The sequence below is a fragment of the Zonotrichia leucophrys genome, chromosome 1 (assembly GCF_028769735.1).
Source record: "Zonotrichia leucophrys gambelii isolate GWCS_2022_RI chromosome 1, RI_Zleu_2.0, whole genome shotgun sequence".
Lineage (NCBI taxonomy): Eukaryota > Metazoa > Chordata > Aves > Passeriformes > Passerellidae > Zonotrichia > Zonotrichia leucophrys.
In genome coordinates this window covers 24,412,831-24,435,099 of record NC_088169.1, presented here as the reverse complement: position 1 = coordinate 24,435,099, position 22,269 = coordinate 24,412,831, and the positions used below count along the sequence as shown (strand labels likewise).

The following is a 22,269-nucleotide window of genomic DNA, read 5'->3' as shown; positions in this document are numbered from 1 at the left end:
TTCTCATTCTTTAGAAAAACAAAAAAATCATTTTCTTTTGTCTTGTTTTGATGCACAGGGAATTCACAAGTATGAATGGTCTGAAAGAAAGTCTGTCTGCCCCAGAGCAGTAGTCCTCATCTGTAGATCACATCCAGAAACTACAGGAATGCAAGCAAAATGAACATACATGATCTGGTCAGGCTCATACTGTTTATTTTGATAAAGCTGCTATCTCCTTCTTCTCTATACTGCCATTGTCCTTCTGCACTCCCTTGGAGGATGAGGCAAAGGTGCAATCTGGATTCCCACAAATCAAAGCAATTTCCAGCAAAACCAAGTAATTTCTTCGGCAAACATCAGAACCTTTTGTGAAACAAACTAAGAGCATTGTCTGCTCTGGTGCACAGGAGTTTCCAACCAGAAAGACTGCACAGTCTGAGTAAAACACATTCACCCATTCATCTCATAGAATACCTCAGGTGGGCTTTTTGGAGATGAAAGTCTGTGTTCAAGGTGAATTCAGGGCTTTATTGTAACCTTTTTAAATAATGAGTATTCAGACAATATGTCAAAACAATGCTCTTTTGGAATTTAAGTAAGTTTTTTAAGCAATCAGTCACAAAACCTAGGATATTCCCTGACCAAAAAAAAAAAAAAAAAAAAGAGTAGGAAAAAAAAAAGCTTGTCAGTTAAATGTTGTACATCAGCTCATGTTCACTAGTGAAGGTTCACAAAGAAAAAATGAAATACATCTAGACAGTACAGCATATTGCTCTAGTTCTCCTTTGATTTTGCTGAGGTCTTGTGCTCTAAGATATAATTATCTATTTTTGTGGCTTCTAAATTTCACAGTGTCTAAAATGAAGACTGCACTGCAACATAGGAGACAGGTATTTTACAACACAAACCCAAAGGTGTTTATATATGCTCTAGTAAGTAGTAGGAGGGTATATGTAGGCAGGGAACAGTATTTGAGGAAAAAAGATTTTGAAATAGATGCAAGATTGCACAGGAGATAAAACACACAATCTGGGTGTGTTTCATCTGCCCTGTCTTTTGGGAGGAGTCTCTAGACATCATCCATAGCCTTTGCCATAGAGAGAACTAGTAGAGACACTCCAAAAATGATTCAGTGAGCCAAATAACAATGCTGTAGAGCATCAGCACTCCAGTGCCTTCCATTGTTTATGAAGTGTAGACACCTTCTGAAACTTGTCCCACCAACACATTATCTTTTGCTTACAGCAAGGTAAGTGGTGCAAAGTGTGCAGGGCATTGCTTTTCTCCCAAGCACTGTGGTTTGACTCCAGCCACAAAACCCCACACGGCAGCTCAGTCACTGCCCCACCAGCAGGACTGGGGAGAGAATAGGAAGGGTTAGAGAACAGGAAAAGAGAACTCATGGGTTGAAATACAGTTTAACAGGGAAAGCTAAAGCTGCACACAGAAGCAAAGCAAAAAGGAATTAATTCACTGCTTCCCATGGTTTGGCAGGTGTTCAGAATCTCCAGGAGAGCAGGATCCCATCATGCACAATGGTTACTTGGGAAGACAAGCATCATCACTCCAAATGCACTCCCTTCCTCCTTCTTCCTCCCTACTTTCTATTATGAGCATGAGGTCCTGTGGTCTGGAATATCCCTTTGGTCAATTGAGGCTGCCTGTCCTGGATGTGCCTCCTCCCAACCTCCCATGCACCAACAACTTCCTCCCCACCGTGGCTATACGAAAAGCAGAAAAGCCCTTGGCTCTGTTAGCCCTCCTTAGCAATAACAAAAACATCTCCATATTATCAGCACCAATCCAAAACAAAGCCCTGTACTAGAACACTGTGAAGGAAATTAACTACCCCACCTGAAACCAGCACAAGAAGAAACTTATTTGTAGCATGCTTAAATTTCCTTGCAAGACTTGACATTACTTGGTACCTTGTGTGACAAGAGATAATGGCTTGTAAGCTAAACCTGACACCCATATGGTAGAAAAGCCACACTATAATTTCCAACCATAATGAAATAGTTGTACAACACTACTAGGCAATGTAGTACTCACTTGTTTGAATAAATCATGTCATGATTAACCTGGTTTTGAAATATTTTCCTGCAACTGGGTAATGGATTTGGAAATTATCACGGGGAGAAAACCAACAAGATGCATACACACAAGTAACATAATCACAAAGAATTTGTTCCTTAGAAAGATCAAAGCAAAATATGCTTATGTGTTTCCCAAAGCTTAATGGTAAAGCAGATTTTTTTTTTTTTTCAGAAATAGTCCAAGTCCCTATGTCAGGATCTGAAGAGAGAGTTTAAAGCAATCAGAAAACAAAAGTCATCTGATTAACACTGAATGCACTAATACATTTTTACTTTTTATATATATCTATATATAGACAACTCAGAAGAGAAAATAAATTGGCTGTTTGCACTAACTCTTACAACTTTTGGATCTATGAATTTATGTCACTTTTTATTTGGCATTTTCAGAAGCAAGCAATGTATACTTGTTAGAATAATATATCAATTAATGCTTGTCACTTGCAAAGCCTGGGAGGAAATAGCATCAGAATAGTTGGTCATACTTGAAGAATCCAGATTGCTGTAAATCACACCAAGAGCAGGTAAAACTCCAGAAGCTCTAAATCAGAAGGCAGAATGAGAACAAAGAAAAACTGGTTTTGCCAAATGACAATAAAGAAAGATAAGAAAGAATAGATGAGAAGTCCTCCAGAAAATATAAGTCCTTCTAGTCCTTCCACAGACCTAGCTGTCTTTATTTGACTGCCATACAAGACATGAAGTGACAATTAAGTTTTGGCAATAATAGTTATTTCCTTACAGTACATTAAATGGAGATGTAATAATGCATGGATCTCTAGCCCACACTTTCAGGTATAGGATAGAGAAGGAAGCACGTGCACCTGGGAAGAGATGCACAGGATAATTCTTCCTGACATCACAGTATAATATAAATGTAGACAGTGAAAAACACTAAGACTGTTGTTAATACTTGTAAATCTGAAATTTGGGAAAGTGAATTAACACATTAGTGCACAGTGAGAGGAAGCCAGAATTACAGCCACTATACCTCAAGGGTACTGAAAAAGTTGAACAACAGCAGCAACAACCAACTACTTGAATAAAGAAAAAAAATCAGATTATTTCAAAACCTGGGGCCATTCTTTTATCATAGACATTCTCAGATATCACTATTTTAGTCAGCAAATATGCCAGGGCTCAAGAGTCATCGAGCATACAAGAATTACAGAAACCATAGGAGAAAAACACATAAATCAAAATTTGCAAAAACCTGCATATATAAAAGCTAGTTTAGCATGATGTGAATCAAAACAAAGGGGATATTGAGTATCATACATCAGAGGCAGTTAAAAGTCAAAAAGGAAGCAGTGGTTCACAGACCCAGCCATAAGGACTGGCTAGCACACAGGAAAGGAAATCCTATGCCAAGTGAACCATGGTTCTACAAGCAATCTAATAATTTAAAGAGATTACTGTAAAGTAAAAGCAGATGGAAAAGTAGTTTACCACACAGTGGAGCTAACAAAAATTCTGCAGCAGAGCTAATATGTAGGCCTTTGGTCACTGTTCTGTGCACATCAAGGGGCTGCCATCTCAGTTTTCAAACAGCTAGAGGACTGGAAACTGGCCCTCCTCCATTCTGCAGAAAGGCAACTTATCTGGAATACTGCATTCAATTCTAGACAGTCAAATTGGAGCAGTTCAAAAGAAACTACCACAAATAGTTCTGAGGCCCGAGGGACTGATTTATGAAGAAAGATGAAAAGAATTAAATATGCATAGCTTAGCTAAGCAGTGACTTAGGAGGAGAGAAGGAGAGAAAAGTTAACAGAAATTTAAAGAGTGAAAGGGAAAAAGAAAGGTTATGTACCATAAAAATGACGAGAAGATGGAGCAATAAAATGAATTTAACATAGTGCAAATTTAGGCAGAGTACCAAGACAAAAATAATATATGTGGATGAGAATAACTGGTATGATCACAAAATTCCTTGTTTGGTGTTCTGAGTGGACAGCCACACAAAAGCAACTGCACAGGCACAGCAGCTCTGTGTTTCTGACACTCAGGTCAGCTCCTGCACTCAGCTCTGGAACCCACAAATGACCCTGTAAAGCTCCGTAAAGAGAACCTCTCAGTAAAATGAAGACCCAGGCCATGAGATTTTCTAGCATGAAAAGCCATACCAGCATACCAGTGGCATCTGAAAGGCTTCTCTGCCTTGCACTGGCAGGGTAATTATTGGGTAGGTCCTAGGTAAGGCTGGCTAAGGCAAGAAGAGCAAGGATGATTGCTAGTGAGAGGTGGATCTTCATGGGCAAGTGAAAATTAAAGCAAATTTAGTGACTTTCCTGACACCAGCGCTTGCAACAGTCTCTAAGGTCACCTTCCACATTTGCCATCAAGAATTACATTTGTGGCCATATATAGGACAGCTGCATGGAAACAGAAGTGAAGATAAGCATTATAACATTTGATTGTTAACACATGCAGCAATGTCCTTTCTGGGTTAAATTAAAATGGGGAAATATGGTTGACAACTCGAAAAAGAAGAAGAGGAGGAAGAGGAAGAAGAGGAGGAAGAGGAAGAAGAGGAGGAAGAAGAAATTGAACAGCTTGATCTCACTTGACCAACTGAATAAAAAGCAGTATCAAAGGACGGACTCCTAGTCTACACATATTTTCAGACACCTTTACTGAAGAAATAACTGAATGAACAGAAACAGGTTTTAGAGATGTTGAAGAAACGGAAGAAAAAATTAAACAGAAATTATTATTGCAACTCTGACATTACTGCTCACAAGAAAGATAAATGTCACTCCAAGACAAAATAAAGCTATATATTCATTGCTGATTGAGAGGAATTAAGTAATTTAGTTTGCCTTAAAAGTTTTCCTTTTCACAACTATGTCCATATGATTTACACACGCCACTTCTGCAACTAACATTAGTACTGCAGCTAGCAGAATCAAATAATTGTGTTGAAAGTAAAGCAACTGAAAAACAAGTTGTTCAGTTCATGTGCAATCTGAATATAAAATGTCTCTCACATAAAATGATTGTTGAGCAAGGAGTATATTGTTCTAACATTTTTAGAGCTTTCTGCAATAAGCTACCTACAAACAAAATTACCATTCTTCTCACAAAGACAGAAAAAAAGAGGAAATTTCTACATGCCTGCTTCCCTCTTTTCTCAGTCTAGATGTCAACATTTACAAAATTTTCACAGGAGAAAGCTTTGATTCCTTTTATGGGAAAGAGATCACATTTGAAAGCTATCAATTAATGCTCCAAATATGACCTTAATACATTGCTCTATTTTCCATAGATGCCTTTACAGGGTCCCATATATATTTTATGTGTTGCACTTCCTAACAGGATTTGCACTGAATGGGACCACAGCAGGAGTCCACTAGCCTGAGGTGGTATGGCCCAGATCTCCTGCCTGTCTGTGTGCTCTGAATATTGCTTCCATCTCCTCCAAAATGACATTGCATGAGAGACATTCACAGTAGCATTGACAAGAAAAGATATCAGGTTTTATCTCTTTCTTTTTTTCTCAGAATAAGATTGTTTTGTTTTAAAATCTGCTATGAAACAAAAGAGAGCAAAGTACACTTCCAACATGAATGTCCATATTCTAGCTGCATAAAAAGCATAGTAATAAATGACCAAGCGCTCTTCCACTGTGTGTGGTGCCGTCCTGTCCACATTCCTTGCCAGGTCCCATCTTTATATCAAAAAGAGATTTAAAGTGGACGTAGGGCTCTCTGAATCACCTTATAGATGGGGGGAAGCTGTCAGAGACTGTTGTCTTTCAATGTACAAGAATGGCACTGGCATGAAAACCAGTTCTGGCCGTGCTATTTGCATTTGTGTTTCTGCAAGGACACCACACAGACCCAGCTGTGGGCTGAAGGGATGTGCAGCAGCCAAAACTTGCAGATTTCTCTTACTAGGTCATATATTGCTGTTGTTTTCACTGAAGGCATTTGCTCAAAAGCAAACAAATGGAAAGTACCTCTTGTAATAAACAAACAGCATTTTTCTTTAATTGGTGGTGTTCTTCTATAATATATTAAAAAACTTGCATTAGGACTCTCTATTTGCTCCAAATCAAACTAAGCTTTTGCTGATTTAATTATTTTCATTTAAGAACAAATTAGAATTAGTTCCATCTCAGATTTCACCTGCTTTAAAATAATCATGTTTATACTGTTGAAGTTTTGACTGAGGTATTAATTGAATTATCTAAAAATATTTTCTGTTTGGTTTTATAACTTAGAAATTGTGCAAAAATCAGCATGATGCAGTATATTAATTTATATTAAACAAGAAAAATAAATAAATGTGATTATTTGGAGAAAGAAGCTACATCAGGATTCAAAAGTGGCTATATTGCCATAATTTCATATATGGAAATAAAGAGGTTGGGAGTGTTGTGTTGTTGGTGTGGTGTGTTTTTCTGCTCTATTCCTGAAGTAATCTTCTCAAAAAATGTAATATCAGAGTCTGAAGCTTCACACATGCTGTGCCAATATGGTGAGAAAATATGGTACTTTGACCTTTATAATCTTCTTTCATCTGATTTTTAGGGTGAATAGCTTTCTTTGCTGTTTGCAGAATAACTAGGAGAAAAAAGCTCTCTAAATACCAAAATCATAAAAAATTTCTTATAAGTCCTCAGTAAAATTTTCCACAGAAAGTGCTGATTCTTCTCTTTACTGACAGATTTTTAAAGTAGCAAACAAAATAATGACAAAAAATAATTGGTGGATGGCTGTTATTTCCACTAAACTACTATAAATAGAAACTATTCTTAACTGAATACAAAGTTGGAAATGTTATAGCTTTCCAAGTTAATAATTCTGTCCAAGCTAATAGTTGTCCAAGTTCATAATGCTCCTTTTCCTATTATTTAAAAGTTTATTTTTCCAAATATAATATATTATTTTTTTCCAAATTTAATATAAACAATATAAAAAAGCATCTTAATAAAATTAATAATTGCTATTCTATGTGGTTGGGAAAGTCATTACTGTGAGGTAAGTTTTATTTACTGGAAACGCACTAAGCAAATTATTAGATTACTACTACAAATGTGCCAAGCTAATTGGCTTATTGACAGCTCAAAATATATTTTTCTAAGTATAAATTCCTATGTCTACATACTGATATAAATATTTATTTTTTATCTCTTTCCTTGCACTTAGTGTCATGAATCTCAAATTTGTCAATATTTAGATTAGGTAAAAAATTAGTTAAAATTAAAAAATTCATGTTGCATTTCTGTCATTGTCACATGAACTCAGGAACTGGAGAATAAAAATAGAAAAACATCTAACTAGTAAAGACATACTGGCATTCATAGGTGGTAAATAATATCCTATTTTCCTGTTGGCCTGGACTTATCCTGTGATGATAGTGAGAGACATGGAGCTAAAAAGCATAATAGAAGCAAAAAATATTCTAGCTGTGGCTCTATTTGTATTAAGGTTAGTAAGTCAAAACCCATTTGTTCTCAACTGGATAATTAAAAACCTAGGTTTTTAGGTATCTTTCATGACACCTGAATTATCATATAACTATTTTTAAAAGTTTGCACTGCACATCAGTGATACATCAGACACATTCAGTCTGTCAAAATGGAATACAAAATATCATGTACTGCATTAGCATTCTCTCATACATTTTTACAGCATAAACTTCTCAGACAAATACCTTTCATCAAAATCTCTTTACTCCCCCAGACTTGCTTTATGTGCCTTCACAGGACCTTAAAACTCCCAAGCAGTGGTTCATTTCACAGAGCCACTCCTCCTGCTCCCTCGGGATTTCCAGGGCAGATGACTCCTGACTCTGCCTCCCAGTTTCATTTCCAGCAGGCAGGATCACTCAGCCATGCTAAGCATCTCATTTCAGTAACAATCTTAACCTCATGCCACAGGTCACAGTGTTATAAGCATGTACAAGGAAAAGGAATTTTTCCCTGCAGCCATGGAGTACTTAGCTCTGTTATTGCAGAAATAAACCATGACACAAGAGTTAGAAGACGCTATCACAAATTATCAACGTAGATAAATGGGATAGATGTTGAATAAGGACTGTCACAGACATCCTGCTTCTGTTTACAGCCCTCATTTCCACCACCTGCATATTTTTACTATTTTGTCTCTTGAGCTTCTCACTGGAGGCAGAAGACATGCCCAAGAAGATGTGAGAATTCTCTGTGACACAAGAATATACAATAAATAAATTATTACCACCTCCTGCCTAATGGAAGAAATCCTGGAATGGAAGAAATCCTGCTCGTGGGAAGGAGAAAACGCTTCAAAACAATTTTCTAGTTCTCTTATGTCACCCACCATCCAGTGTGACAGAACACACCCATGTGTCACTGTTACTTGGATCATCACACATCCTGCTCATGTTGCCACAGAGGTAAAGGGTTCCTATGTCACAGACTGACTACAGGTCTCCAATTTTTCTTTTCAGGCTCCTCTTCTCTTGTTTGGTCTAAACAGTAACTCATTCTACTGAGGCACAGATCAAAGTTCCACAGGCTGTCTCACAGTAAGAAAGCTGATATGAAGGTATCACATGTTTCACCCCCAGTATTACTTCTTCATCTATGGGAGAATCAAGTTCAAGTCTCCATCCTCTGAAAACTGAAACTAATATATCATATCACATCTTTCTCCCACCCTGTCCAAGCTCCATAAGGTTCAGGTAGAGCTACCACTTCATGGACAATCCTTGCCATGTAATCAGGTCCTGAAGGTAATAAGGGACAGATATTGAAGAAAATTATGATGTTTATTTTCTATCTTGTTTCAAATCCTGAATTAAATTTATCAATAACATCTAATTAGTATTTCCATCCCAGATCACTGCAGGCATTGGTCTGTCACATAGCACAATTCTGTGGGGGTTTTAGCTCATACAAAGCATTTAAAGGAACTGGAAACAGATAAACCAGAAAGAAGTAGAAGCTGATGTTCAGATTTTATGATCCTAATATTTGGATAAATTCACTTGGCTTCGACTTCCACCAGGCATGACTGTAATTCCTTCTAGCAAGGCTTTTATTCTGTTTTCCCTTATGCATTTGCAGTGGAAATCAGACTCGGGACTAACAAACTTAAGCCTCCTTGCTAAAGTACTGTTTTTCTTATTTACTTTGCAGATCCCTCAGAGGAAGTCCAGAGCAAAGGTAGAAAACCACTGCCATAACATGCAAATGATGATATTTATATCATAACTAGATATAAAAGGGACAGAAGACAGCAGCAAGGTGCTGCCTAATTTGCAAAATTACATTCATTTGTACAACCTGTCACACAAATCATCAAGATAAAATGGTACCCTGCAGCTGGCAGATAATATGTGATACTCTCCTACAAACCACTGTTCTCTTTTCTAAATATTCACACTCACAGATTGCCAAGGATAAGCTACCAGCACAGACAGGGACAGCTCTGAGCAGCAGCAATACTTGGCTGCAAAAGGAGATGGGCACGAGTAGCGACAACACGAGCTGCTCCAGCAGGCAGACACTCATTCAGCTCAGTGTTAAATGCTGCAGGTGCCAGCTAAAGACAACATGATGGCTGCAGCAGGCACACTTCCAGAGCATTACTGGGATGAAAGATCTCACTGGGCATGGCCCCAGAAAAGCTGGTTTGACCACACAGCTCCCCCTGCTCAGAGCAGGAGGGAGTATCCAGAGAATGGCAACAGAGCTGGAGAAGGGTCAGGAGCACAAGTGTTACAAGAGGATCAGCTGAGGGAGCTGGGGGTGACTAACTTGGAGAAAAGGATACCCAGGGGACACCTTATCACTCTCTGCAATTGTCTTAAATGAGTCTCCTCTCCCAGGTAACAAGAGATGGGACAAGAACAAATGGCCTCAAGTTGTGCCAGAGGAGGTTTAGATTGGCTATTAGGAAAAAAATACTTCACTGAAAGTGTGGCCAATTAGGGAATTGGTCAAATTGCAATCCCTGGAACTGTTCAAAAAACATGCAGATATGGTGCTTGGGGCTGTAGTTTTGTAGTGGATATGGCAGTGCTAGTATAATGGCTGGACTCCATGACCTTAGAGGTCTTTTCCAACATTAATGATTTTATGAGTCTATGGTGGACTGAAGAGCTTTCCAAGCTGGAGCTTTCCAGCTTGGAAAATGCTTGTAACTAGATGGTGACTTATATGGTGAAGTATACCTGCTTTTCACAGCCTTCTAATGGGAGCAATGCCATGAAAAAATGAAAGAATATTATTAAAATTGTACTAACATGATTGGAAAATAGCTACAGCCCTTCTCAGCTCAGATCCCCACACCCAACTTCTGCAAAGATTTTAAAAAACCAAGATGCAAACATATGCAAAAGCCAGGTACATAGCACTGTAGTTCATAAAACACCAGCTTTTAAGTGTCATTAATTTGTGCCTTTTAGATATTTCCTCTCTACCCAAAGTAGTCCAAGAGACACCGCTCTGCCACCGTGCTTCCTCTGGATCAGTGTCTTTTCTCTCTGACACAGAAATCATTGGTGAAATGAGTTAAAAGCAAAGTGGGGTGTGAAGAGTCACGTTCTAAGCACTGTGAGTGAGATTCAGCTGTTCTCAGCACATCTCAGAGCACCGCTGCTGCTGCAACTGCGCACGCAGCCCTGGCCCATCTTTGGTCCCAGCTGTCTGCCAAACACAAATATCTGCAGCATATTGGCATGTGAAGTCAGATAATAATGCTCAGGGGAGCATTGCAGAGGAAGTGCTTCTCCTTCACTAATTACAGGTGGAAATGGAAGCACTTCTGCCAATTCTGAAAAGAAAGGGCAGTGAAAAAACTCCTGTCAGGCTCCAGCCAGCAGCAGTTGTCTTCTAAAGGACACTATTTGGAAAGAAAAGAGTTATGGGGTAAAGCACCCCAATTTACTGAGAATTCACTAATCAAAACTCCAAATCTGAAAAACAGGAAACAAATATTATTGACAAAATTGATGCTGTACATTCACCTTTCCCTCTGCTGTGTTTCAGTCCTTCATCTCTGCAATCAATGCAATGAACATCCCAATTAGTCATCATTTGCTTCCTTTTAACAGAAGAACCTCAGGGTCATCCTCATATCTTTCCTGCAGTTTCACTGAAGAGTTACTTATTTAATATGCTATTGACTTTCACATGCCTATCTAGATTTGCTACAATTTCACTGTAAGACTAATCTTAAAGTAAATAAAAACCAAACAATACTTTTTTGACATCTTCAAGATATTTACATTGCAAATTCCTCATCTGCATTTATCAAATCTCAGTACAAGCTCAAAGATTCATTCCTAGAATGCACCTCTTATACTATACAGTAAAACTCTGCTTCTCTGCATGAACAGGGAATTGCAGCTCCCACTAGTATTAAAAGCAGTCCATACACCAGTCCCATTGAATGCAGACAAGAGGAAACTCATATAAATCATTTTTACTTGAATTACTAAAAACACTTCCAGGGCACCTTAATTTTCATATTAAGAACCACACTACTTATTTATTAACTATAACACAGTGTTTTAAAAATAGTTCCAAAGTGTCCTTGGTGCCCTAAAGTCATCAAAGACCATGATCTAGAGAGAAAAACCTTTTGCAGCAGTCTGCCATTTGACATGTAAAAACTGTGCCATAATCACTAAAGTCTGAAGTTTTCTAAGTCCTTCAGTAAAAAAATATCTATGGCTATTGAACTACTGCTGGCTGTTCAAAACAAGTATTGAAAGAATAATTCATTTCTCTGGTGTAAACCCAGCAATTTCGACTCAGACCCTGGATGCTTTCAAAGGCAAATCCTATAAGACTCAAAAATGTGCAGCTAGAAAGACAAGCAACCTTGAAAAAAAAAAAAAAGCTGTTAGGAATTTCCTCTGCAATGAACCAAATACATTCAGCATAGATCCCAATTTCAGGATATCTTTAAGGAGGCAAGCTTGCATGATTCAAGGTTAAAAGTTCATTGTTAATTTTTTAAGCCTGTCACACCAAATAGCTAAATATTCTGACAAGGAGGGGATACAAGCATTTGATCTACAGTAGATGACAAGTTGGGCTGGCAATTATAAAGCTATTCTCACTTGTATATCCTTGCAAAGTGTGAGAGCCATGTTCCAAGGTTGTCCTTAAAGGCGTCCTTAACATAATGCTGTCAATGACGTTTCTTCTTTTCGGACATTACATTCTTTGGTGATTAATTTATACAAAAGTTTTAAAAGCTGATCATTATGAAGCTCAGAATGAGAGTATTATTACACACACAATGAAGTTATCTCTGAACAGAGGAGAGAAAGAAACACTGGGCTCTGCCTGTATATTCACATGCAAAGTAACAACTCCCCTTCCCCACTACTGTGTTGACATCATGCAGCATCTGCATTCGACTTTTTGCATATGTAATGAAAAGACACACCTCAGAAAATAAAGACAGTTTTAAAAGCAAAATAACCATTTTGTTACTTACAGCATTTGATAAAATGGTAATGAGACATTCTTTCATCTCAGGCTGTAGTCTCGCTACAGGTTTCAGCATTCTCTTCTGCTACAACTGTCATGCCCAGAAAATGCATTATTTAAAGCCCTTCCTCAGGTATCCAATACACCTCAGAATACATTATTCAGCGCAGTTTCTGTTCCAGGATCCTGCAGAGGCTTCCAAGTCACCCTCACCCGGCTGCTGGAGTTACGATAAACCTCTGTGCGTCTTGAACCATGACTGCTGCACGTGCTATTGTAGCACAATTGATTGACAGCGCTCCTAATCCCACATCCCCAGGAATAGAAAGATTTAATTGGTGTGCACTTGCAGCCACATTCTTCCAGCACTGAGGTGTGCTGCTGCACTGCGGCTTTCACAGTCCTGCCAGTTAATGGCTTTTCAATAGCTTTCAAATGGCAGCAAACTAAGCTTGATGAGTGGGCTCGAATGAAATAGCAGAACAGGGGATCTTAAATTTTATTTGTGCATGTTGTTCGTGTGCCAAATGCGACCAGATTTTTAGCTAGTACTAAACCGGGATTATTTTTAGTTGCCACCAGTTGCTGTGTGAATAGGAAATTGATATAGGTTTCCAAGAATAACCATCTTTTAGCATCACAGATCATTTTTCAGTATATTATAAGGTAAAAAATCAGGATAAAGCTTACAGCCATCTTCAGGGTCTCATGGTTTATGCATGGATTAATTCACATTGAGCTAAAAACATGCTTGTGTGTACATTTCTTGATATGTTCCTGTTCTATCCTTTCTTTGTATTGCAATGCATCTTTTTCACAGAAAGAATATTTGTGTCAGGAGACAAAAACTGCAAGCTCTGCATGGTTTGTATCATGATTATGCGCATGTTATCTAATGACATTTAAATCACTGATTGTAAGAGAAAAAGCCTAAGAAAATGCATCACTAGGAGCAAGTCCATACAATTATTTATCACACTGTAGAATAACAAGTCAATGTACACTGACGCATTACCCAGTTTCAGATTAAGGACACACAAAAGGCAGACCTGCACTGTATTTTAAACACCCAGGCTGCAGCATCCTCTGAGAACAATTTCTGCATTACTTTGCCAGGAACAGTTATCCATGAATTTGGCTACCTCTTTTGTGAGAAACCTACAGCTGAACTGCAGTAAAATATTTTTACAGTATCAAAAAATAATTTAAGAAAATTGTACTTATTGAAGACCTCCATTTGCTTACCATGCATCATGCTTGCCACAGCCAACACTTCACTGAGTGAGAGCTCTTGTAAAGGAAAACTGATAGCCCAACCATATTTAAATCTTTTATTCATCTGAAAGGGTTCTCACCTACTATTTTGTCAACATAACATTCTAACAGCTACAAAGTGTTAAAAGGACTACAAAGGAAAAAGGGTCTTACTAATTAGTGAGGATCACTAATTCAGATTCTATTAACTATTCTGCAAAGTTCCCACAAGAGCAGAAAGATATATATTCACAGGCTTCCAGTGATCTATTAGCAAAACCCTTAGGTGAAATCTCTCAGCTCCTAATAGCCACACATTTCACATCTGGTTTAAATTCTTTTATTTATAAATAAATCTTTATATCAGAACTAATTACTTAGGTGTTTTGGTTTTCTTCCTGAAAACATAAGTTTTCCACAAGAAAATGAAAAAAAAAATCAAGAAATAATCAGGGGGACATAGGGATAAATTATATAAAACACAATACAGTAATTACATTACCATGGAAACTTTTTTTGCTCTAAAGCTCAGAAGTCCAAAGTAATTAAATCTATTCAGACTGCCTTTCACACCTACACAACACTAGGCCGGTTTGGGCCATATGGCTTATAAAATAAACATCCAGAGTGTTTTAAGAGGCAATGTTAGTCATAGTTCGTGAGCAAGTGTCAAGTAATCTGAAAAAAAGGCCTTTGAGCAATACTTTTTGGTGGAGACACTCCTGACAGGTTCATCTCTGGTGGCACAGTCAGGCGAACAGGCTGCCATGTCTGATAACATCACACTTCACCATCCCACACTGGTTAAAGCCAGGAGCACCTTGGTAAACAATGGTGGGTGAAAGAAATGGACAAAGGATGCTTTTCAGCAAACAGACATGAAAGGAAGAAAAAGTACCTGATTTTGGCTTGAACAGAATGTGAAGAAAAGTATTTGGATCTGTCTCATTTTAGATTGCAATGTATGTGATTATGTATTGAATTGCCATAGTAAAAATTTAGGATGGTGGAACTTGGTAGAATTTATGTGACAGGCTAGACTACATCCTCCATTCTGCAAGGAATGAGGGAAAGAATTCAACAATGCTAAGTGTAAAATCCTGCACCTGCATTGAGGCAGCCCCTAGTATCAATACAGTCTGAGGGATAAGGGACTGGGAGCAGCCCTGTGGACAAGGACTCGGAGTTACTCATGAAAAGCTGGACATGAGCCAGCAATGTGTGCTCGCCAACTGTGTCCTGGGCTAAAGTGCAGGTATTAGAATGGTAGGTGCTGCTGCCTATCCCCTGTCCCCAACAAGCCTCTCCTGTCCAAAGGCAAGCTGAGTGAACATTCAGGCAACGCAGTCAAACCTCCACTCAACACTCACCACAGCTGGCTCAGTCATAGAGGCAAGAAAGGCTCTTTTGCAAGGTTTTATTCCAGTGGAGCAACACAATAGCTGAAGGGTGACCAGGCCAGAAAGAGGAGGAACCACGTGGAGCAGCAGCTTAAGAAGGGGAAGGGATGGCGAGCAGAGCTGAGGGCTGGGCAGGGGGCCTGGCCTCCCGTGAAGGGGCGGCCTCCAGGGATGCCAGGCCTGTGACACGGGAAGGAGAAACCAAAGGAAGCTGTGACACAGAAGTCCATGGGGGAGTCTCTTGCTCCCCGGGAGGGCTAACTCTATGGTGAGTAGTTACTGATGTTTCCAGGGCTGAGGGCTTGGGGATTGCCAAGGGAGGAGAGTTCATGGGATGCTACACTGGGCTGCTTCAAAAAAAGTATGGCAGGTCAAGAGAGGTGATCCTGCCCCTCTCCTCTGCCTTTATGAGACCCCCCAACTCTGGAAACATTCAAGGTCAGGATGGACAGGGGTCTGAGCAGCCTGATTGAGTTGAAGATGACACTGCTCATTGCAGAAGAGGGTTGGATTAGATGAATTTAAACGTCCTTTTCAATCCAAAATGCTCTATGATTCTCTATCCTTTACAGAGAGCATTTAGGTACAGGACAGACTCCTGAATGCAGCAAGCTGTTGACTTGATATCTGCATCAGACAAACTGGGAGCAGAGCTGTTCTGTACATGCTCTGATTTCTTCTCTCCTAACGTGGGCTGGTCCATGTCATTGGGGAAGAATGTGGGGCTGTTTGACAAAGGAGGGTTGCACTGCTACACCATAGCTTGGGTCTGTGCCCTGCAGCTGGACTGTTGGACTAATCAAGTCCAAGCCCATGAGCAGCATGTACCCACCTGCAGCAGGGCACTGTGCCCTTTCCCATTCTCCACAAGTCTGTATGCCAAAAATATATGGCCAGTTACTCAAGTAGAGTGTGAATAATGAATGGAAAAAAGGCACAAACTTTTCAAGAGGTGGCACCTGGCAGATGGCAAACTCAACAGGCCTTTTATTTTAGAAAACTGTGTTGATTTTTTTTTTTTAATTTTGTAACATAACTAGTTTAATTTTGTGGGTGATTATCATTAAAGGGTTTCGAAAAAGAAGTGAAAGCATAAATGGAAGGAAAACATGGAAAGCAGTGTATATTGCTATGAGGAGGGAGTTCTGATGTATTGAAGGGCAGCATCAAAGAGAATTAAGAACAATAGATAACTGCAAATGCAGAGACAGAATGAAACTTAAGGAGAAGGGGCAGCTGAACTTGAGGTAAAAGAAGACACAATAGGAATACTTAAGAAGCCAAAATCTTCTTCACCTGCTGGAAAGACATTATTTCATTTCCAGTGCAATATTTTGCTAGGTTGGAGAGGAGAGGAGGAACAGAGAAGAAACCACCATGGTGGTGGGTTGTCCATGACAAACAAAGATTTCAAGTGTAAGGAAAAAAAAGAAATATTTAGTTTTTTGGAATGAGTCCGAAGGAGGGAATACTTCATTGTCAGTGATTTTACAAAAAAAAAAAAAAAAAAAAATTGTTTATTTACAAGAAAGGGATATTAGCCATGTTAGGTATTCTCTCCTGACTCAACTCCAGAAAAAATTCAAAAGAGAAAAAGTATATTAACAACACTTACAATCTGACCATATAAACTATGGAATTATACATAGACAGGCTCTGAGGCCATTGTATACCTACTTTCTTTTCTACCTAAAGTAAAGGCAACAATGGCAGGTTTTCAATCACAGCTCCAGGGGTTCTCTAAAGACTACACCAGTGTTGAAGTCTACAAAAAGGCACAAATGCTTTTGAGCTGGGGACAAAGACTGAGCTGGTACTAAATCTGGTGATAAACACTTAATGTATTTGATTTTCTCCAGCTCAGCAAAAATATAGATAAAATAGAAAACAAGATCTATTTAGCTCTTCTAGAAAAATTCCTTGCCACCTCGCCCTATAGAGAGAAAACAGCCAATTTTCTTGTTTTCAGAAATTCAGCATTCCATGAAATTGCAGAGTTAATTAAAGAGAATCTTGGAACAGGTCAACCATCACTAGGACAGTTCTATTTCTTAGGATAAATACCCATCTAGGGATCACCATCTCAGAGTAGACACTGCTTTCAGATCTTAGTTTCCAAGGCTCAGATCTTCACTTAGAAATGCACCTATGAAGTGCTTCCTAAAACAACCAAGCAAACAAGAACACTTTAAAATAAGGTTTTGCTGTCAAGAACTGACACACAGTATTGTACTAATGTCATGTAAATATCTTGTTACTCTTCCAGTGTCTCCTGGTGTCACAAACAATCAAACATTTAATAATTTTATCATCTTAGTATTTTGCAATTCACATATACCTGAAAGATTTGATAGAGGTACTCAGAACTATCCAAAAGCAATTTGAATTATGAGAAAAGCACCGTGACTACTGGTTTTAAATACATGACAGATGCTCCCCATTTATGCCATTTTTGCTCAGTGCAGCAAAGCTTGTTATATTCCTTCAGATGTTACAACTTCATTGCGCTACTTACGGGTTTAAGGCTGCAGACAAAAAAAGTGGAATGCAGAGGAACATTGACATGGCTCATATGTTTTGACAAGTGATACTGCTTAGCAATCAAACCTTGGCCATTCTATCCAGCTGCCAACAAGCCACTCTTCAGATAACATCTGGTAGCTCTATGCTTTATCAGGAAGCTGGGATGAGCCCTAGCAGATGTAGATACTTAGCAAGAAGGACTCTGTACTAATTTTCTCTACATGAGTCACAGCAGAACAAAACACAGCAGTTTCTCCAAATAAATTTTTCTATGAACTTGCATGTCAGATGGATGTGAGGTTTGCTACAGAGACTGCAGCAACAAATCAAATCTAATCACTCAGTCATTCAGCATGGTTGACCTCTAGAGGAGCAGATGATTTTATTTTTCTCTTCCCTCTTCCCTTCCTCCAACTGTTGCACCCTTTCCTTGTTTTCCCATTTCACTGGAAAGGCACCAATTTTTCAGGAAGCTGGCAATCTTCCTCCCATTCTTCTACCTAGAGATTGAGAAAAGTGAAAAAAAATCCTTTTCCTTCTTACCCATGTACTGTTGTAACTGAATGTATATGGGTGGACTAATCTGTAACTATTCTTTAATAGGAGGTTAAAATCACAGGATATTATTGCCCGCTATTGATGAAGTTTGCAAAATTACCAGTAGAAACCATTTGAAAGTATTTCTCACTTCCTGCCACACCCAAATGACAGTTTTTTCAGGCTGTGAGTAGGTCTGTCTAGCAGTCCCTTAACTGGATGAGATGAAGGAGCTCTCACTTGTTGTGGGAGAGCCTAGAACAGGGGCAATAACAAGGCCAAATACAAGAAAAAATCCCAATAGTCTCATATATATGGTTAGGCTTATGTTTGGCACAAGTACTGACTCGATAATTAACTTCTTCATTACAATGTGTGAATATGCTTTTTTTAATTAGATTTGTTAAGAGATTTGATGAAAGACTGCTACAGAGAGAAGCTGCCGACATTTTATGTGCAAAGCCCCTTAGGAGACTGAAAAGACACCACCAAGACATGATAAAATGATAAGCAGAAAAACATGACAGCCATCACAATGCCCAGACATTAAAAAAAAAAAAAAAAGCAAAAAAAATTCCATTAATTTCCACGTAAAAAGTTATTATATGGTCAGAGATTTTTTTTGAAGTTTATAATATTTGGGAAAGAAATAGGCAAGAAGACTAATTCAATTCAACATGAAAAATGTACTGCTATCCTCTTGATAATTAGCAAATGTGATGACCCTGCATTGTATCCCTAATTTTTTTCTCTTCTAATTAATTTGATAATTTTAAAACCAGGAGACACGTAATTACAATACTATTAGATGCATAGAAAGTCAAGAGTAGAGCACAGGAATTGTGTATCCTTTATCAGAGCAAATGTTACTACAACATAAATCTTGAAGTGTAATTAGGGAAAACCTGAAAGGACTACAGGAGGAGTCCTTGAGATAGAAGGTGTTCCTGACTCAGGAAAAAAATTAACTTGGACAGCTGCAAAAGCCAAAGAAATGATAGAATAAGACCGTTTTGGGACTGTAGGACAGCACAGAGGACAGGTAGGCAATTTAAAAAATTTTAGAAATTACTCTACTACTCAGTATCCCAAAAGGGGAAAAAAAAAGAATTGATATTGAAGATTTGTATGGGGTGGTGAAGTGATAGTATTTTAAATTTGTCAACCATGTCCTTCAAAAAACCTACCAGAACAAAACCACATGTACCACATGCTGTACCACGTGTGTAGACCAAGACCAGAATAATACCACTTCTTTTCCCCAGCCCTTCTACACTTCATTCTTAATGTAACTCACCACAGGTTGTTAATGCATATTTGTCTTACAGTTTTTTTTCTTATGTAGCACAGATAAAATGGGAGAGAAGGGGTGTAAGGAATGGAAAACTACAAATAACTTTTATTAAATTTACTGTGCTGCCATATGTGCACAGTGTAGCAACATGCAACTGGATGGTTTCTGCTTCTGCACCCTCTTCAGTTTCTAATTAACATATTCAGTTATTTCCTCTTTTTTTCTTTGTCTGTGTCAACATGTAAAGAATTCATCATCCTGACCACAAAGCTCCGGTGAGGGTCCAACTTGATAAGAACAATAATCAAATCAAAGTGTAAGATGGTAAGAGCTTTTGACACAACATAAGATAACATGATATTACTTGAAAATCATATGGAGAAGTCCATAAGCTCACTGAACAAGAGAGGCATGCAGGATTTACTGCACTCTGCTCAAGTGAGAGATGAAGAATCTACTGCACTCTGCTTGAACATAATAGAACTACATCTCATTCTCAAACTAGCAAAGAATGGATAAGAAGTTAACAAGAACTAGGCAGTTGCTTTGGAAAGAAAGGGGTAATAATGAAAATATATGAAGAAGCAAGGAAACGGAGGTATAGTAAGATGAATACTAAAGGCACTGATTTATAATGTCCAAGCAACAGTGAGAAAGAAGTAAATGTATATAATTTTATTTACATTATCTCAGGTCAAAAAAGGCATTCAGTGAGGCAAGTTACAAACAAAGGCAGGCAGAAAGATAGTGGAAAAGAACTTCTTCCCTGTGAGCAGTGGACAGGTCACAGCTGAGATGCCAGGGATCAAGAACAATAAAAGGGAGGATTCCCCAAACACCAAGACTAAGAATGATGTGAAGAGCACTGAGGATTAATCAGTTGCTTGATAATCAGTTCCTTCAAACAGAAAAAAATGAAGTACTCAGTTCAGATCTTTGTGTTTTATACAAATATGAATTATAAAGGCAAAAGCCATCAAGTCAGCAAACAGCTGGTTTACACATGACCAGTGACCCAGTAAAGAGTAAGGCACCTTTTTGCAGTTACTGTACATACCCCTAGAGCATCAATAACCATCAGCACATTTTGAGCTGAATTTTGTTAAAATTCAGATAGCTGAAACACTGTTTTCCTATTTTATAATAATATACTCTTTGTTTATTTCATTCCCCATGGTCTGAAAACCTGTGGAACTTATTCTTAGAGTACATTCACTTTTTTCTCCAATAGCTGGCTGTTCATAAGAAGCAGAAGTTTTATTTCTTTGCTCTCAAAGGAACTTACTCTTTTAATCAAACACTGTATTACAAAAGTAGTTATTATTTTAACTTTGTTTTCTTGAAAGTACAGTAGTAATTACCTTTAATTTCAAATAGCAAAAGACACATGAGAAGGTGTGAAAAAGAAATGTACAAGTATAATAGGGTAAAACACATCTACAAAAAAGAATTATCCAGCAAGGTAAATCATGTCATCCCAACCAATTTATAAGGCTTTTTTGTTTGATTGGGGTTTTTCTTAAATTTATAGCAGAGTTTTCCTTCTGAAAGAAAAGAAGCATTCACTACCTTGCCATCCTGGCAGAGGGCAAAACTGCACAAGAAATAATTTCCTTCACTCGTTAACCAAAATACCTTATGCTGAAATCTCCATGGATTGCTATTTCTAGGCTGTAAATTCTTAGAAGAGAAAGCCACACAAGCTGGTGTTGACTATAAACCACTCTTTGATTCTTAGACTTTGACCTCAAAACCAGCAGGGGTTCTGTCACTGCCTTCAAAGGACGCAAAGTGAAACACTTAAAAGCAAATGACCCAAGATTATTGGAAAATGACATAAATGAGCTATCTTGGAAAAAATAATTAGCAATTATGCATAGCACACCAAGACTAATTTGCTTAACATCTCCCAAATGCTCCTGTTACAGTTGATGTTAACTGGAGACCATGCATTTATCCATTTCTCAGTGTCTTTGTCATTTCAAAACTACTTTTCCTTATCATTACCAACATATTTCTGTCATATTTGAGGGCAACATAGCAGTAGGTAATGCTGATTTGACTAGAGAAATCAGTGGGATTTTTTTCACCAAATCTTATTGCTTTGGCCAAAGTCAAGAGAGGATCAGCACCTTTTACTATCAATCCTTAGGGATATTCCATCTATGCAAATTAAACATTTAGTTGGCATAGGTTTATTGAGTTAGGTTCTGTATATGTTAAGGAGAAAATAATTACACCTGCTAAAAAATATCAACATGTGGTAAATATAACTATAGTGTCTAAATGTAACACATATTCAGAGTATTTGCTAAGGACAGTTTTGAATTAGAATGGATTCAAATCATCAGAAGCAAATTTCAAAAGTGGACTTTGAACATATGAAAAGAGATATAGAGGCTTAGCACACATGCACACCAACAATAAGATGGAAAGTTCAAATGCTTTGTGATATTAACACGTTTTTTATTGTGTGTTTCTAACTTTCTTTCTCCTTTTTATTTGAATAATATACAAAATACAGAAGATGAGTTAAACAATTTTTGAGGTTCAATATAAGATGCACAACCACATTTAGAATACTTCAAAATTGGCATAGCTAAAGAGGAAGTTAACAGGGTCCTTCAGAGACTAACTAAGGAAATCATATAATACACATAAAGGATGATAGGAAATATTATTCACTCGATACAGATTATTTCACAGTGAGCCTGGGGGTGATAAGGCAGGTGAGAAGATTTTCTTCAC

At 38.1% G+C, this 22,269-nt stretch overlaps 1 protein-coding gene across 5 annotated transcripts in view; it reads right to left on the bottom strand.

Moving 5' to 3' along the window:
* Nucleotides 1-22,269, bottom strand: part of MYO16 (myosin XVI) — a 359,417-nt gene that overhangs the window by 272,885 nt on the left and 64,263 nt on the right. The window contains exon 1 of one of the 5 annotated variants that reach the window (XM_064708920.1): nucleotides 12,521-12,855. The exons of 3 other annotated variants lie outside the window; for them this stretch is intronic. In XM_064708920.1, coding sequence (XP_064564990.1) covers nucleotides 12,521-12,548 — 28 coding nt within the window. In that variant the 5' untranslated portion in view covers nucleotides 12,549-12,855. Of the gene's footprint in view, nucleotides 1-12,520; nucleotides 12,856-22,269 lie in introns of those variants that run through there. One more of the 5 variants, XM_064708911.1, reaches the window with a different exon arrangement.